Genomic DNA, 18,889 nt, shown 5'->3' with positions numbered 1-18,889 from the left:
TATATCTGGACAGACGCGTTGTTTGTATCTGTATGGGTTGCGATTTTCTATTGACCGAACTCCAAAGAGTGTCTCACAGCATCGGACCACAGACGGGTGTGTTAGCGAAAGTGCTTGATACGTATAGCTCTCTTCGATAATGACATAAATATATAAAAAAGGGACGACGTAGATAATATTCGCTCCGGTCGTAAACACGGACAGGCTGGTTCATATGCCTTCGTTACTATTTCACTTCGGTGTAGTCGATGGTAACTAGAAAAAGTATCAGTCGGGGTGGGTCGGAATTTTCCGAGCTCGACAGCTGATTTAGACTTTAGCTGTGTTGTATGAGTTTATGCGAGGTCCGGACGTTATTGCGGAGCTATCTCACCGGCACTCATTTGCCGTACATGCTTTTGGAGGTTCGTCAACAACGAGGCGCTCATTGCAATGAACTTGTGATTCTGACGCAGCACTCAGAAATTATCCCAATACCATTATAGTCAATTCCATAGTTCCACAGTCGTCTGTAGAACTACCAACAAGAAAGGTGAGAAACAAATTTGCATTAGTATCTGTCAACGTACTGTAGAATTGTACTGCTACAATTTTGATTGTCTCCTATTTTGATGTTCGTTTCTTATGCTGGCGTTCTTCTGACACTTTGATAGCGGCTGCTTAATTGATGCTAATATAACGATAACAGAAAACGTAGCCGGTACAGCGGAACGGTCCGCTTTCGGACCACTTGAATAGGCGAGGACCAACTGCGACTTCGGTCAGCGCTCAAAGCTCTATTAAATCAAATGCCACCGCTGCCAGAGTAATTGCGAACGACCTCGCTTTTTGTCGGCCTCTATGATCGTCTCTTTTGCCTATATGGACGCTGGCAGGCTAGGGCTAGCAGCTCGGTGTATCTGTGTGTGCCTTTTATTACAACAGTCAAGCGGCGCTAGGTAGTTGACCCGCTTCATAGATGGCTGTCAGCAGGCCTACGTTATGCAAACGAAGCATGGCGGTTGATCTTGCGTCTGGGAATGATAATTGCTGATATGTTACCGGATCCATTGCTGTTTATCAGACAAATGGACGGTGATGCCAGTTGACTAGGACACGGATTACCTGGTTACAAAATTGCGGTATTTTACCGTCCTTCGGAAACGGGGACACTTTTTTCTACCTATTTTTACCTAATAATAATCACTTAACAAAACGGTTATTTCCTCGAGCAGTAGATAGAAAATACAGTTGGAAATTAGCTACACTGATATGTAATAAATGACTGATTGCAAGCTAGGAATGGCTTCTGGTGCATTCTTGGCTTGTAGAAGTCTGAACAACTATAGGCAAATGTCTGAACAACTATATCCTACGTATCAGATCGCGTCTCTTGAACGACGTTTTTAGAGAACAACAACAACGTTTTGCAATAATATCGCTTGCACTTTTTAGGCGTTACGTTTTTCTGCGTCCCTTCAGCCAACTGTGCTTTTTGGTATTATGGGATCGCTGAACAGGAAGTGGTAGAGAACATCCGGTTTTGTCGTCAGCGGTAGCCGTCATCGCATCTGTGCTCTATTTGGTTGAAAAAATCTCGTCGGAACGAATCATCTAAGCTTTGCTATATTCATCTTCACGGGGAGTGCTTTAGCTTCGGCGTACTGAGGTTAAGAGAAGAACGAATGACACTGTAAACTCCCGAACGAAGACCACTAGCCGCTGAAGGATAGAGAACAGCTCGAAAGACATTTCCGTGTGTCATAGCTTCAAAGTATAGTAGTGGAACAACTACATTTTCCTCGACAGTTTCAGATTTTGTTGACAATCTGTTTAGTAAACTAAACATTTTCGGTACATACATACATACATACTAGTACCTATAAACTCGCGGTTACAATTTATGTAGGCGAATATTGTGTATATGTGTCATGATATGTTGCCTATTGATGCCCCGCTGTTCGAGATCTGTCTTCTGCAGTGTAAAAACAGAGTTACAATCGAACATTTAGAGGTCATCTTCTGTCAAAATTCGTAAATGATCACCCGACTCACATGGAATCTTATTTTTCGAGTGATGAACGACTTAGGCGTGTCCAGAACGGGAAAGAAGCTATTACGATGGAGTAATGTTGGTTCCAGCTGACAGGGGCCGATCATGGGAGTCAGTCAACTGTTCGGTGGCTATGTCGAATGTTAAGCATAAGAACTGGACTGCTTCTCTCTGATCCTCGTGCTCTCTCGTTTTGTCAGCCAGCCTTGGGTGACTGTAGCAACAGTGATGGAAATCAGTATTTTTATTCGCGTTCAGAGAATATTTCCTTCACTCACCTACTGTTAATTCAAAATCTGAAGCTTGCCGAGAAGTGTCTTTTTTCAGTTGTTTTTCTAGTAAAGGCGGTGGCCTTTCAGGGACACTGGGAATGAGGTTCGAGCTCTGGTAAGCGGATAAGCAGCCGACAGCGTACCATCAAAGACCATACGGTTCACTTTAGCGATGTCTCGTAACTCAAAGCTGGAAGCCGAAAAAGCAGAAGTAGTAATCGACGGGCCAACAAGAAACAAAACAATCTTTCTCGACCTGTCGATAAGACGAGATCCGAATTAGCGTTTGTAACTTCGCTGCTCCGTTAATACTTGCTCACATCTCATTCAGTGTCCCCAGTGCCTTCGGTATCTATAAAATTATCTCGCTAGCTAGACGAGGCGTTACGTTTGAAAAAGAACAAAAATTTGCTCGTGTTTTTCTGGCCAAACGAATAGCGTTGAAAGAGAGCGATGTCGTATCTGTCACGCATCATAAGCGATTCAAATATACATAGAAGTTAACGCCTTAGATACATCAAGCCGCCAAACTCTGTATCGCACAAGTTCCGTTAAGTGCTAAAAACGGCTAGCACGTGTTGTAAACCTGTTAGTTGAGGAAACCAACTATTTCTATTTTCTCTCCATTCAGGTCGTGTTGATCATAGCGACATTGGCATCTAAAACAACTGCTAAGTAATTCAGCTTTGATGAAGAAATAGCGTCATTGCCACATCCGATAATAGAGAGAATGTTATCTAACATTAACAAACAATCGAGACTCAAAAACGAGTCTACTGGGTCGACCGGCGACCAGCGGCGGGAGGAACACGTCTACATATCACGTAAGGGACTCTGCTGAGATCGGAGCGGTCGACCTTCCCTATTCGCTTCCGCATTCGCCTGTTTAGTGGCTACCTTTCGGCTGTACTTCTGTTCGAATGTGTATCGTACCGGTAACAGGATGGACACGACATGGCGAAGCCAGCACCCGGCAAGATTCACCAGCCTCGACTGTCAAATACTGCCAATAACAACGCTAACCAATAATAGCTAGGAAAAGCCTCGCCAACGTGTACGAACTAATGAACATCGCCTCGTACGTAGTGCCCTCTCAGGGGAAATAGGAAGAGCTGACTGGAGATACTTTTACACGATTAGGTAGAAATAACTAATTGTTCGCTAGTCATCAACCGCATAATGACATGGAACGGCACAAGTGAAACGGGAAATGAAAATCGTACATATGGTGAGGCGTGATGAACAAAGGCGTGATGCCTTCCTGGGGGCTCGCAGCGAGTCTGCAAGTACAAACTAGACACTCTGACGTTTGTTGACAAATGTATTATTGTTGCGATATATAATCGTCATCAGCGAATGTGCTGCCCCACTTTCCCTTCCCTGTCGCCATGTTTGTGGGGGCGCTCGTGTAGAAGACCATGGATTTTGAAACAGCGGTGGAGGTGTGATGATAACCTTGACATTGAATACACTGTAAAAATATATTACTTCAACGCTACATTAATGGTAGAAATACAGGACTTTGTCCGCTTTATTATATATTGTTTTTCGTCCGGCTCGAAATGATGTTGAACCGTATCGTAGTAGATGGCAGAAGGGACACTGTAGCCAGCGCTGTATGAACAAAGAAAGCATATTTCTCTGGCCATCAAGCGGTCCTTACGCCGTAAACTCGTTAGCGCTGCTATGTATGAACTGTATGTGAGCTGCTTGCTAACCGAATGTGCAAATCTGCCATAGAGTATATTTTACGTAACATCTAAAATGGACCAAATGACTGCAAGTTCTATGACGGGTAAACGGCACACATGCCCTAGAAGAAGCTTACTTTTTTCGATTGCAACAGACTTGATTGAGAAACCTGACAGATCGAGGAACTGTAATACATTTTTTATGAACTTTTGTCACAGTAGTTATTTCGTTCATTTAAACTATGTTTGATTACAAAAGTTGCCAAATGGCAACAGCTCGCTCAATTATTGGACATAGAACTCGAACTAAGAATTTTCGCTTTGTTGATTAGTTAGAGAAAAAAATATGTATTTAGTAAAAATCATTATTATATAGTTAGCTTCTGCGCTGACGTAACCGCATGCGTACTTGATGACTATTCTCTATGATCAAACGTTGCTACTTAATTATAATACCGAACCAATTCACTCTACCGCTGTTACGAAAGTCACTTCGTGGTATTCATTTTCAATTGCAAAATTCTATTTCATACGACGCTTCGACTCCGAAAACGGATTCAGTACAAAAGCAAGCATACAAAGGATCCGAAAACAAGGCCTGCGGCAGAGCGGAGCAGCGAACACACAATGATAAATGCTATCGTTGATTATATATTTCGCACAGCAGCTTAATTATCCGGCAATTGATCTACGTTACTTAAGCGTTCGAGTATGGGGAAAAAGGTCTAAGGAAACTTTTCATAAGGTTTGCGGATGCAACTATAGCCAGCAAACACCTAGATCGGAACTAAAAAATCCTGATCTAAACGTTTTTCTAATGTTTTGGTCTTTGAATTGTAGATCAATTCACAAAGTACATGATTTTCTTGACATTTGTGTATGAGGCACTACAAGTTACTTGTCACAATAACAATGACAGTGAGATGTTACGTCTCCTGCTCTAGGTATAATTGATCTAGTACGTGTTGGAAAGAAAGCTTGCAAGAATGGTATAAGCCAATATAAACAGTTTCAAATCGTGCAGGTTGAAACCGAGTTAAGTATGAATAACTTCATCAATGAGTAGTACAAGTACTAAAATATAGTATAATGTTATAATTATTATTAACACCGAATGAGTGCCGGAGTTTCTCAAGGAAAAGGTGTCTCGGTCGCACAGAATATCCCTCCTCCCCAAAATCGTTCAAATCCATATACATGGACAACAACATACTTTTTCTTATCAAACGAATGCTTAGATAAATCAAAGCATGTGCCTTTGTAAGTAAAGCTTTACTCAATACATGTTTTCAGGCTCGTAATGTGGACTAACCAAAACACGCACCTTTTTTTGCCTTGGTGTCCAGTGTCTGATCGCTCCGTATATTGATATAACACAAAAAGGGTGTGCTAATATTTACTTGGCAACGCCAAAACAGTTAGTTGAGGTGACCTCGAGTTAGGCCGACTGTCCCTTACTAGAGCCTACGTCACACAGCACGGTCACAGGCGCACCACCTCGATCTTCTATGATGAACACTTCTGATGACAATCTGATAAAGAAAAGGGTCACCGACTCTGGCTTCCTCCTTCTTTTTGTGGCCTGCCTGGGAAGGCCAGTCGTCGCAATCTATACCATAGACGCTAGCCCTAGCGAACTACGCCAGAACTTACTCACGCGATATGAGTAAACCTATGAAAACCCCACCATTGCATACATCATTTCGGAGCCATAGCTCGCAAAGAAAGCTTATTTATCTGACTGGCAGTCAAATAAAATTAAACTTACGCGGTTAAAATCATATTCGCTTGATATCTTCGAAAAAGTCAAGCAAAAGCGACTGGCGCAAGCGTGCTAACGTCACCAATCTATTGGCTAAGCAACCGGAACGCTGGCATTAAATTGTGAGAAATATATAATATTTCAGAATATTCGGGCTCTATTTCTCTCTTGTTTCCTCAACGTTACCTGAGCTAATACAACAATTTAATCTAAAAAAAATTAAAGTATGAAAAGAATTGCTTCTTTGGAAAAATATCTCGTATAGCATCGTTATGTTTCTTATCACTGTAATGATATCTAGATCTCACTCTAGAGCGAATGGCTCGGCCGCCCTATTTATCTCAAAGCAAGTGATTTACGAATAATGCATTAAGCGCTATAGTATTTGCGAGACTGAAGCTTTGTTTTGTAGACGGAATGATTCTTAGCGTATTTTTATGCATTGTGCTTGTTCGATAACGAACGCATGTGGAAGTCATGGCTACGAAGGTATTGTAGATTCAGGCGATCACCAATCAGCCGACCAAATCAATCGATCACATGGAACGTACTTAAGATAGCGATAGTTGTTGAAGGGACAACCGAGAAGTACTATGGAAATAAGGGACTTATGATTGCTCTGCAAGTGTTTTGATAAAAGAAGCGCAAAAGGCATTTCTTACCTCATATCGGCAGCGAGATAGAAATATATTTTCTATAAATAGCCTCTTTGCAACAATATTATGCTGAAGTATTAGCTGATCATAGAGCTATAATTTGACTGATCACAAAAGGCCTTTCAAACGGTATACAAGTCTAGTAAGACAAACACTCAGATATTAATTGTAGTAACGTCGGACTGATCTCGGATATTAAGAATATTCATACATTTACTCTCTTAGATAATGAATGGAAAATGAACAAAGCTACATATGACGAATTATCTTCACAATTATTCTACAGTGTACATTCATTTTTGTGAGTTTCGACGGTCGAATTCTGGCATACTATGTGTTATATATATATATATATGCGTAATTGTATGAACATAAGGTATGCCGCTCTTCCCATTTTTGGACCTGTCACATGTCGACACATGTCTGCTTCACGTTCAGAAATCCGTTTTGCTCGAATAGAGCGTGTAGCCCGTCTAAGCAAGCATCGGCATAAATGCGCGCACGCGTATCTACACTCGACAACTTGTGGCCCGACGAAGTGGTCATGCCTTCGTTTTGGCGATGCCCTCTCTCAAAACGCGGCCACCTCGATGCTCGATTAACGCATGCGCAATAATCCAGGCGTGCCTTGGATGTTTACGACGAGCTGAGGCGACTCTTCACAGTAGTGGGGGGTGAGAGTATCGAGGAGAAGGGCAAACGTCACATGCAATTGCATACAAAAAAAAGACACAAAAACAACGGATGACTATGGTTCTAATACTGTGCGTTTATGCATGCGTAGTTGTTGTGCAAACAGATGGTTGTTCGAACAGAGTCTGCAGACCGGTCCCTGGCTGAGGACTATTCGAGGATCCGCACTCCAAACGTTCGTTACTAGACAACGCGAGAGTGTCACTACGGGATTCCCTATAGAATTAATGGCTATGGCGCCGAGTGCGCGACACAGACATGTTGACATGAACGTCACGGAATACGGCAGCATATGGTAGCCATTAGTATGACTACTGCCATCCTTGGATTCATGGATATAAATTTCTCGAATCTTGTTCTGCTCATAAGGTCGAGTTATTTAGGTAAATTCAATGAATGTAAAGAAACTAGACGCTTTCAACTGCAGCTAAAATCCATCGAGGAAAAAGCCATTTTGCGTGACTGATAATAGACTATAGGAAAGCTAACGATATAGTTATCACAATGTGCAACTGTAGAACTGATTCGATACGGGTAAAATTTTAAGGAGGCCACACAATCGTTATCCCCCCCCCCCCCCCCGGTCGTACCCCCTTCTTTTCCGTAATACGCGCAAACAGGCCAAATACCTACAGTGACGTGCTACAAAAACCAATTTTGAATCTGTATTGAAGTATCCTTCAGCAATCATTTAGCACTATGCCCACACTAGATGGCACAATCACTGAGAATGAAAGTGTTCAAGTGTTACTATCATTCTTCATTTCATTCCAATAAAGCACATTTTTTGTTCTTTTTTTTTGTTTAGCAAATTCATATGTGGAGCTATCTTTTGCACGACATATTAGTACTATGAGTGAATTTTTTAATGATAAATTCATGTCTATCTATTGAGATTTGACAAGCGGCATAAGTGGTGAGACTAATGCGCATTTTCAAAGCATCGGTAAGTAATTACTGTATGTATCTAGCGGGATCCGTCTGCTCACTTCGTTGTTTTTGTGTTTTTGCTTCTGTCTAGTCCCTTGCGGAATGCCATTCTGGTTGTTTGTTCTCTTGTTAAACTAGTAAACGATTTATCCTGTCGCGCCGTCACACAGTAAAGAAGCCTCTACTGTGAGCATTTTCGTTGTAGTTAACGGTGGATGAAAGGGAGAGGACATCTGCGTGTTACCAGAAGTGACAAAAGAGCCGAAACCACTTAACTACTTATTACACCTAAGTCACGCTTTGTAAAAGTATCGTCACAAATACCTTCATCTGTTGAGCCAATCTCATCGCCGATATCACTACGACGTTCATCGTCACATTCGACAAAACGACGTCAATGAGCACAGTTGCTATGCAGGCCGTTGGCAATCGATGTTTGACTTCTTCACTAACAATTGGCCGGCTGCGATTACACAGAAAAAACCTCTAGCCTCACAAAGGCTGTGCACTTCTCTGTGTTGATGCCGACACGTATTGAGGGGCCGAATATCTACGTATTTCGGAGAGAGATATAAGATAAAAGCATAAGCCGGGCATGATATAGTTTGAGCGCGCTCAAAGGAAACAGTTGTTATCGACAGGCTACTGTTGTTGTTACCGTTGAACATCTCCGACGAATGGAAGCAACGGTGGAGAAATCAACAGCAATGACCACGTGCAGCCGCTGGTCCTACCTGAAATAGCAGCTACCGGTGGCAGTCACTTGAGAGCAACTCCCGCGAAGAGCAACTGTATTTGATTCCCTATAACAATCGAGGTGGGAATGCCACAAACCAATCGCCCGTAGTGACTAGTGATTTACATAATCTATTATGTCAGCCAATATAGCTTGTGGCATTAGCGGCGGTATCGGATGAACATTTCGATCTTTAGTAGCTTACTATTATTATAGGATTAGAGAGACGTTAACGGTAGTAGAAAGAACGAAGATAGGTCGCCAGTGAATGAATGATTATTGTGGCGATGATGATGAAGGAGGGTGAACTTGCTTTGTACCAATGGGCCATGATGCCGTTTGCTGTCTACTAGAGCTGATTTAATGACAAGTGTGGCACACCACTCACATGAGGCAGGTGTCTACGTAGATAAGGGACTCATAGAATAAAGCTACTTACGAATACAGACGACTGCCAGGGCTCTGACGGCATTGTCGGGTGGCTCGCAATTCGGAAAGATCGGTCGTAAGACATAGAACGAGAATGTGAGCGCCACGATCGCTTGTGAGCACGGTCGCACGATAATGCATTCGACCCAAAGGCGAAGGAACGCCACTAAGGGGCCGAAAGCCTCCATGATGTACGCATAGTCGGCACCAGTTTTTGTGATCATACAGCCTAGTTCAGCGTAGCAATACGCCCCGATCATAGAGAACAGGCCACAGGTCACCCATACCACGATAGAGGCCATCACCGAGCCGGTGTTTTCCAACACGCCTCTGGGACTGACGAAGATCCCGGAACCGATGATCGAACCGACAATCACAGTGATACCGTTGACCAACGTCATTTTCGGCTTCAAACAAATCACGTCGTCGTCCTGATTAGCGTCTTCTTTACCAGTGCCTTCTTTGGCCGGCACTGAGCTGTAATCCCCTTTGTCTTTCTTCGACATCTTGACTATGTCTAACGCGTGTTCCACGCAGAGACCACTAGTGCAAACACGCTATGTCACTTCGAGCTTGCCGCGCTGCTCCTTGAAACTTAAACGTCTAACACGTTGCGCAGTTTGCTCTATCCTAGTTCACCTAATTCGTTAGCAGCAGTAGCTGCAGGATTCCGCGCGAAAAGGACGACTAAAATTGCGGGTGCCGGTGTCGGTAAGTTACGATTACAATTTTCGCAGTTAGGTCCGGTATGATTACCAGTAGGCTATGCCGACAAAGTTGCTTTCCGTTCCGCCGTTCCGATGGATTGAAGCAGTCCCTGCCACAGCTACAGCTAAAAATTAGAGCTACAAGTGCTGTTCTATGACCGTCGCCGTTGCTGTTAGTTGTTTCTTCGGTCGTGGCCTGTTTGGTTGGCTACTACGCGGGGTTTCTCGAGTGCACGTTGTACCGTGCGCGAGAGAGCGGCTAGTCTTACCTGCTCCCACTACCAACACACCTAACAGTGCTGCCGGTGCGGCCGTCACCGTCGCTAGGCAGCCTGCTATTGCAGACGGTTAATGGTCGGTGAATTGCTGATTGGGCGCCGGGAAGCTGTTTCCGGCGCCCTCTCTTTATGGGCGGCGGCGGCGGCGGCGGCGGCGGCGGCGGCGGCGGCGGCGGCAGCTGCTGCTGCTGCTGCATGACAAAGGGGAGAGCGTCTGCCCAGGAGAGGGAATGCTTGTAGAAGGGGAGGGCCTCTTTCGGCACCGCCGGCCAGACGCCAGTGCGAAACACACACGGGCGAGGAACCGGCCAACCGCTTAGTGAAACCTAACACAGGAACTTAGGCATGATGCGAGAGGGAAGGGATGGGGAAGGGGAAGTTAGGCTAGTAAGTAACAGAAAGGGGGGGAAAAGGGATTTCGCTTTCCCTTACCGCTGGGCACGGATTAAATAAAATAAATGTTACTTCGCACCATTTTCATGAAGTTTACACGCTGGGATACAGGAATAAATACAACACTGAGATTTAATCAACTCCTGTGCGAGCAAGTCCGCGTGCGTGCAAGCTGTACAACAAGTAAATAATAGTACGACAAATCGAAGCGAAAAAAAACATCAAGACGTCAGAACATTTTTTAGCATGGTAAACAAAAACGATTATAAAACAAAATACCGAAGTGCAGTATCCTCCATAACTATTCCATAAAATACAGTTTCCGCCTAGGCAGACTTGTTCCCAAGACACTATATCGTATAATGGCTACCTAAATGAGTAGTATGGGGGAGAGAATATACGTACAGCAGGTAGGCCTTAGCAACAGGGAGAACACTTTCTATCATGAAGTGCGTTGACAGCGAAGTAGCGATCGTCAGAGACGAAAGTATGTATCACGACACCATCTGAAGGATCTATAATTGGAGTAATACCGGACGTCAAATTCAAAATATGTATTTTGGTAGTACAAAATCTTCATTGCCATGACGACGCCTTTGAACAGCTTTCGATGGATCTTCCATTAATCCCATTACACAATGGTCCGATAGAGTGTGCGACCAAGGCCGGACAACGTCAGATTGTGCAAATAGGCCGAAACGGCTCTTACAATCCGAGAGGTTATATGCGTTATGTGCACATACAGACGTAGGTAGACAGAAAGTGGGTCATGAAACATGTTGTAACATTGTCATGCCATTACCTACAGAAAAATCACATGACAAATTCAGTCTATATGATGGTGATGATGACGATGTCGCGAGAACAGCTTGCGGTCTGCTACATGGAAAAGCTTGGCTAGTATTACCACAAGGGCTGTTGACGACATTAGCAGCAATAATTGTTCCGCTATTTTTTTAGAACGTTTTTGATAAATAATGGTCTTTTCAGTGATATAGTTACTTTCCGTGCGGGGAAACAACAAAGCTGACTCGCAAACAGAAGCGACTGCAAAGAAAGCAGAGGACAGGTGAGCAACCACCTGTTGCACCCAACGCTGTTGTTTATTGCAAAAGAAAACCTTGCTGCTACAGCTGCGGATGACCATTATGAAAAAGGGAGCTCTTCAAATGCTGTTGAGGGGATTTAACCCAGCGCAAATTAAATAGTACCTCCTATTTTTGTACTGCTGCCAGTGTGTAAAATACAGTAATGAACTCAATGCACTAGAACCTAATCAAAGGTATATCTCAGCGCCAAGGTTAGGTATCATCTGAGTGCCTTCATAAACGGCTCCTGAGATTAGGAATCAGGAGGACAGGGTCAAAGGGATCAACATTTCTCAACGGTGCCGCTGAAAAAAGGCTGACTTTGTTTGGAAATAACTTTATGTGGTGCTCCAAAATAGGAGCTAACAATCTATTAGTTGTCGAGAAATAATCAATTAAATATATCTATATCCCTAACCCAACTAGCCCTACCAGAAGGGCTGTATGGGTCACTAGTGATCCTAGACCAAGAAATAAATGAACACTTAAAACGCTCAGATTTTTAGTTTATATTGTCTTGTTATTGCAGTGAAGAGGAGATAAATCTTCATACATAAATGAGTACCACGTTTACGTGAATACCGTAAATTTATTTCGCCGGAGCGTTAGAACGAGCGAGTTTATATCGTGCATGTGATCTCTTTTTATGAGAACAACGAATCTTTTATAGATTTTATTATTCGCTAATTGCAATAGGGCAGTAATCGACAACGGAGTTTTCGTGAATAATCTCTATTTTGTTGTAATGGCTCCGTGGTGGTCCGCCATTCCGAGCTGGTTATCAGGCTGTAGTACTAAAGGAAGAAAGTCGTCTTCTAAAAGTATGTTTTCGTTTGCTGCAATAACAGCTACGCCCGAAAACCCTCGTTTTGTTTTGTTTGCCATCGAAGTTGATGGTTTGTATACACTTTTTGCCAACACGTCACACACAGTAATTTTTTTTACCGTAAGTAGCAAAAGAGTTTTCTTCCACGAGGCTTAAATTTGTACAGCCCAAAGAATGGTACGTCAGAGTATTGTAGTTTATTTGAGAAGCGTAGAGGAAGTGTTCTAAAAAACCAATTTGGTCACATAGAAACCTACGTAAACCTCATGGCCATTCATGATTAACAAACATGGCTTTTTCAAGGAACAGAAAATGATCGTGACGAAATGTTTGACATATTGCTCAAGTCCGTTCTTTCGTAATCCATCCAAACGGACATGCAAAACATTGGCTTCAAAAAGGCGCACCCATTAACACACTGTGCTTAAAGTACACTTTCGAGAACACGACGGACCTTTGCCTTCAGTTGTGGAAGTGACGGCGAATTTGTACCGTGGTCTTTTACGGGAGCAACTACAACAGTTTCGTTTGAGGCCGAATAGCTTTTAAGAAGTCACTAGCCATAAAGAAGGATGACTTGTTTCAATTAAGGATATTCGATATTTTATCGATAATTAAGGAATATCGAAAAGATATTAGAAATAAACTTGACCACTTTCGCATTAAGGCTCGTTGTAAATTCAAAGGATACAATTTTAGATTGAGGAAAGTTGATCGTGCTGCGATAAAAAGCACTCGCCTAATTTTTCCCGTACTACGAGGACAATGCGAACTGCTCGGAACGTTTATATTGATTTTGCCTTCAGCCTGGCACAGTCTCGTATGATCTCTGTGCATTGGGCAAGACACATGCAAGCTTCGATGAACTTGCATGTGTCTTGCATGTACCTGCAGCTACAGCTCCCTGCAGAAGCTTGAATTGCTCTTGTGACGCGATCTTGTTCATTCCAAATTCACTAGATGCCGGTGTAGTGGGAAGGCTTTTATCTGCAATGGCTGCAATTACTTTTTTTACCACCTCCGTATTTTTTGTATGAACATTCCACTTTCAGTCTACTACAGGCTTTTCTTCAAAACAAGGCAAAATGTGTGATCTCAGTCAGCAACGAGTACCCGAGTATTTTGTTTGAAGTGATTGATCTACTACATAGCACCTAGCTCTGATCTGCAGGATACAGAATTTCGTCTAAGAGCAAAAAGCATTTCAAAAAAGTAACCCCAGAAGCGTTGGATACGAGCACAAGGCAACAGAGAAAGTGTTGCCACGAAAATAACGACCCAAAAAAAAGAATTAGAAACCTTCCCGTTCCAATAACTCATTTGCTTCTTCAAAGTCCAGTAATTCAACATTCACTAAATATCTGACTCGACTGACTTAAATGAAAATAAGTACATTTATTACGAGAAATTTCTGGACTGGAGTGGCTATATGAGACACAAAAAAGGTTGTCTTCCCAGAAATAGCTATGATTAAGGGCAAAAAACGGATGTTAACTGTTAGGTAGATCAAAGGTTATGCTTTACCTAGCATAAATTTTTGTACGTAAGTTTTTGTAGCGTAAGTTTTGTGCACAGTAACAATGCACGCATTGTTTCTGAAAACCAACTCGATGCCATATACAGTTTCAAGAAGATTTCTTCTTCAGCTTTGACCTTCACCCGGTGTATTGTCAGTTCCCAGGCTGTTCAGCGGACACCGGCAATGTACTACCTGCAGGCAAGCAATTTTACACGAACTAACAACTGCTTCTTGTTCGCACTAACATGAAGTTATCGTTATTAACCATGCCGCATTCATGCATTATTTGCGTGTTCTCCATGCGACTACGCCGTCTACCATGCGGTATGTGATTGGCTTTGTGTCAGCAGTTGACAGTCGTCGTTACAGCCCTTCAACGGGCCTGGCGTCCCGCACCTCCTTCCATCACCGTAGTACGTAACGAGTGCCTTCCTTTCGTAGAATTATTACGGTCCACATCTACTGCTTTCGTACCGTACATATCGGTTTGTTTCCCGTGCAGCGTACATCTGGTTTCCCTATCGGTCAAGCTCCCTATCGACACTACTCTATCACGGCCTAGTTTCCTTCCGCGGCTTGCGTCGGCGACCATGCAAATCACGAGTTCACGCCGTTAGCGGTGCTAACGGTTGCTTTGTGGGATCTTATTCCCAACTAGCCAGCCTCTTGAGGCAATCTAACCAGTAGTTCCTGCGTTTCCAGTCTTACTTTCTGTCCATTATAAAGGAACAGAAATTGCCTAGAAGGGCCTATAGATCTTGTGATTCGGTCGCTGGCACTAATTTATGCAGGATTAGGTCGTTGATCGAAGACAAAATGTCGGTTAAAGGCTAGGGCTTTTGTAGCCTAACTGCAATCGCACCGGCTGCTTTTTATTATTTACATTATAAACCGTAACAATATATATGTGTGTACATAACCAGTCTGAAAAGTTTCCAGCCTAACACAAACACAAATTCCTCTCTACTAATGCTTTTCTATTTCTCCACCGGAATTTCGAGGCCAGAAGATTGGAAGAAATTGCTAAAGGGCAAAAGAAGTCAGACTGGCAAATACCGTGGGTAGTCAGCCAACTTGAAGCCCAATTCGTGATACTGGCGACAACTGAAGCCTAAGTCGGTACGTTGCTTTCGTGAGTAAGCAAACGTAGCATTCAACACACGGTCAACTTTTTCATGCCGGAATATTCAGTTAGCATGGGATAAACACGTTCTTTGGAGGTGTGCGCAAACACTACTATTCCTCCGAGCTCAATTCGACAGTTGCATATCACAGTTTGATGAACTTCTGTGATGTTATCAGTAACCGGTGCAATTTTTGGTCGCGCGATAGGTTCACCTTCAAGCGAGCGGGTGTGATCACGTTTAAATTCAGCTACTTGAAATTTCTCAGAGGCCAAAAGATCCCCATAAACAACGCTCATATGCGTAAATGTATTGCCCTCCAGATGCAAGCATTGGATGACGGGTAGATTTTTAGTTTTTCTTACTTTTACAGGAACTTCAATATGACTGAAGATGAGATATATACATATACACTCTGCAACTGAGACTGCACTCGTATCAGCATACTTTATAGTCCAAAGAAGAATTAAATTTTTTTTTCAAATTTGGAATGAATTTTAACTTCTCCAGCCAGTATGACTTAATTTTTTAACGATGTTGTTCTTTTACGGTTGTTTTCAGGTTGGAAAAAGAATCGCAGAAGACTATGTTCGGCGAATAAAGAGGCTGAGGCATTATTATTTTACGCTAGAAATTTACGGAAAGACAGTAGGACGTGTACAGGTGTATTATCCTGATACAGTTACAGAACAGTTTCGTTAAAATTTTTTTCGTAGTATTTTTTTATTGACGTAGTAAATTTCGCGTTGGAAGTGAAAAACATAGTGAGCAGAATTTTTCGATCAATGCTCAAAGAACAACTGCATTAACTAAGAAAACGTAAACATGGCAGAGTACCTTTTTTGTCCATAGGTTAGTAAACATTGAGATGTATATATACACGCGGACTTTTTACTACAAAGGATAACAGTAGTTACTGTTCTACTTGCAAATCACTAACTTTTCTGTATTGATAACTTTCTAATAAGTTTAGATTAGAATATAATTTATTATAGTGAAAGAAAAACGTTTTGCCAACTTAGTAACCTGACAAGAATTTACGAGAATTTGTGGACCCATATTAAAGCACCAATAGGCAGCAAGGGGCAATATACATCATATAATATATATATATTATATTATATTATGCCACATATTATAATCATTGAATATAATATGTGGCAGAATACACAGGAACACACAGCTCGACTAATCATGGGTGATACCATAATTCGGCTGCGGATAATAATTAGCTCACCATGCAACGCGAAGCACAAGTAGATCCTGCTTGACAAGTCTATTGGCACTTCTACCTTTTTACTTGTCAACACTTTATTTTAGCAGTTTATAATAATAATAATACGATAAGCAGACTTATCTCCAAAATAAGTAAAAAAAAGGGTTATGAAAAATGTAAGCAAAATGTTTGTTTAGGAATAACGTGAATTTCAGCCATACTATAAGTGTCGTCTCTGTAATGCTCTGTAAGGTATAATGAAAAAAAATTCGTAATAGTATCAAGAGTAAAACCTAAGCTGATGTGGACGCTAACCGGAGACCTAGGGAAGCCGTAGATACTGCTAGCGTTGACATGCAAGAAGAGCATAGCTCAAATCATGAGCTTTTAACCGCGAGGATGAGGAGGCCAGAATATGGCGCGTTTGTCTTATCAAGTTGGCAACGCCGACACGGAGGTCCCTGGCTTGGTCTACTATGATTTGATGGCCGTCAAAACGGACGTATGAAAGGTAGTTATCGAAGATACTGTCTGAACGCCTCGCTCGGTGCACTTCTATCGTTACGCATATCTAAGGAAAATATACGTCCTTTTAGGTAATATCAAAAGGGTGACAAAATTTTCCCCTCTTTCGGACTTCATTGCCGTAATTCTGTTACGGAGCTGTGCCAGCTGGTTCCTGGCTATTTGTCGGAGAAGCTGAAGGTTCTTCCGGAAGGCTTACACCTAACATTTTGACCTGTAGTTACACGGTAAAGAAGGGGCCAAAAGTCTATGCAATGCTCAAAAGAACAATTTTCAGGGGGTGCTGATAAATTACGACTAGTGCCTCTGCTTTCCCGCGTATTGGCAGCGCTAGCTGCCGAAACAACAAAGTTAGATTTGTACCGCATTGACTATGTCAAAGCATGTCAAAAGCCTTAGCAATCACAGGTAAGCAGGATGCTGAAAGGAGATTAAAAAGGCATTTACTTTGCTTTTGTAAGGAGTGCGCAGTATCATGCTCGATGTGCTCACCGTTGGCCGAACTCTCACTGTTCTCGAGGCATCGGCCGTTTAGAAACCCTATGCATGATTCCTTGCAGCAGTGTACTTGATGATCTGCCGTATCGATAATGCGAGTTCAGGCAGCAACGAGAACGAGGGACCACACGGACAACCGTGAGTAGCGAGAACATACGTTTCTTAGAGTCCGTCTCGGCTTCATTAACGGCTGATCTCGAGCAAGAAGAGACTCGACCGCGGAATGAGGGCATCAAGCTCGATAGTCGTGGCCGATGTAATGACCAGTTCCCTATATGCTTCTAAAGAACAGGTATCAGTGAATGGCTAGGAAGCCTTAAAATACTAATTTTAACCTGCTAATCATAAAATAGACAATGGAACTCTATATATCGCTAGAGTTCACAGAAAATGCAGCTTTTTATTCGAATCTTAGCAATGAATCAACTTTATATGTATGCACCGTCTTTCCACGACCGTTTATAATCTGTGAACCAACTTACGTACTCTTTGTTTACCAAAAATTTCCAAATTTGATGGTGGAAAACTAGCCCATCCAGATCTGAGTGATTAAGTTGCTAACGGATTTCTTATTCAGGGTCTTGTAATACAGCTTTCAAAATTTTAGCCATGTGCGGCCTGGCATTATTGCGATTAAGGATGATTTCTAATCGTCTATCAAGTCTTTTTGGTAGATACAAGTCTTCTACAGATCATCCTTGACAGTCTACTTTCCCAAACATTTCCCATTTTACGACCCCTCATGTTTAACGAAATGCAAATCTCGGTCCTCTTTGGATGAAGATCTGGCTTAATTGTGGGCTTGCGCGTACCTCTTGCAACTATCCATTCTTTTCGCTGCTTTATATCAACAGTACTACTACAACACTGCTGGCTATCGATGGCAATACAATGCGTGAATGTATCGTTGTGAGAGCATGTTGCTTGGTGCGGGCCCAGATGTTGACGAGGGATGAGAAGCCGTGTTTCTCTTTGATGTTCATTACCTTCATGGGGCATCCAAAATTTATAATTTTTGAGTAAATCTCATAGATTATAAGATATTTGTCAATTGTCATATTATTGCAGTTCATTTTTATGCCCGGTTTGTCGGTCATCTTCTAAAAGTGCCTTCAGCCTGTCCTCATCGACCTCAATGGTCGACCGGAATGCATTCTCCACTTGCAAGATGCAATTTTTGAATGTAGCGGGCACGTTTTGAATAGTCCTTTCATTTATTTATACAACCCTCGTTATACGCGGCACTGATATCCTGGTTCTGTATAACTACTTGAACTGAACAAAAAGTGAAACTTCCATCTTTGAAAACAAAATTCTGTTTGCTACTCGAATAAATTATAGCACATTAGCACAAAAGAACATTTTTAAATTATATGGAAAAGTAAACAAATCGTAATGAGATAAAAGAGAAAGGGAACACTAAAAACAAACCCAAAGAACTTGTGTTCCAATCTAATATAATATACATGGCATATGTAACATCGCCCTAGAACCAACAGAGGAAACGGTATGAG

At 42.3% G+C, this 18,889-nt stretch overlaps 1 protein-coding gene across 1 annotated transcript in view; it reads right to left on the bottom strand.

Annotated features, from left to right (window-relative positions):
* The window catches only part of LOC111254501 (large neutral amino acids transporter small subunit 2), a 26,384-nt gene extending 16,116 nt beyond the window's left edge, over positions 1 to 10,268 (bottom strand). Inside the window, exon 1 of the mRNA XM_022815405.2 lies at positions 9,212 to 10,268. Within this exon, the coding sequence (XP_022671140.1) occupies positions 9,212 to 9,707 (496 nt within the window). The 5' untranslated portion in view covers positions 9,708 to 10,268. The remainder of the gene's footprint in view (positions 1 to 9,211) is intronic.
* Between the last annotated feature and the right edge of the window lie 8,621 nt (positions 10,269 to 18,889).

This window comes from Varroa destructor, unplaced genomic scaffold (assembly GCF_002443255.2).
Source record: "Varroa destructor unplaced genomic scaffold, Vdes_3.0 BEIS01000007.1, whole genome shotgun sequence".
Taxonomy (NCBI): domain Eukaryota; kingdom Metazoa; phylum Arthropoda; class Arachnida; order Mesostigmata; family Varroidae; genus Varroa; species Varroa destructor.
This window is presented reverse-complemented; position numbering and strand designations above follow the sequence as displayed.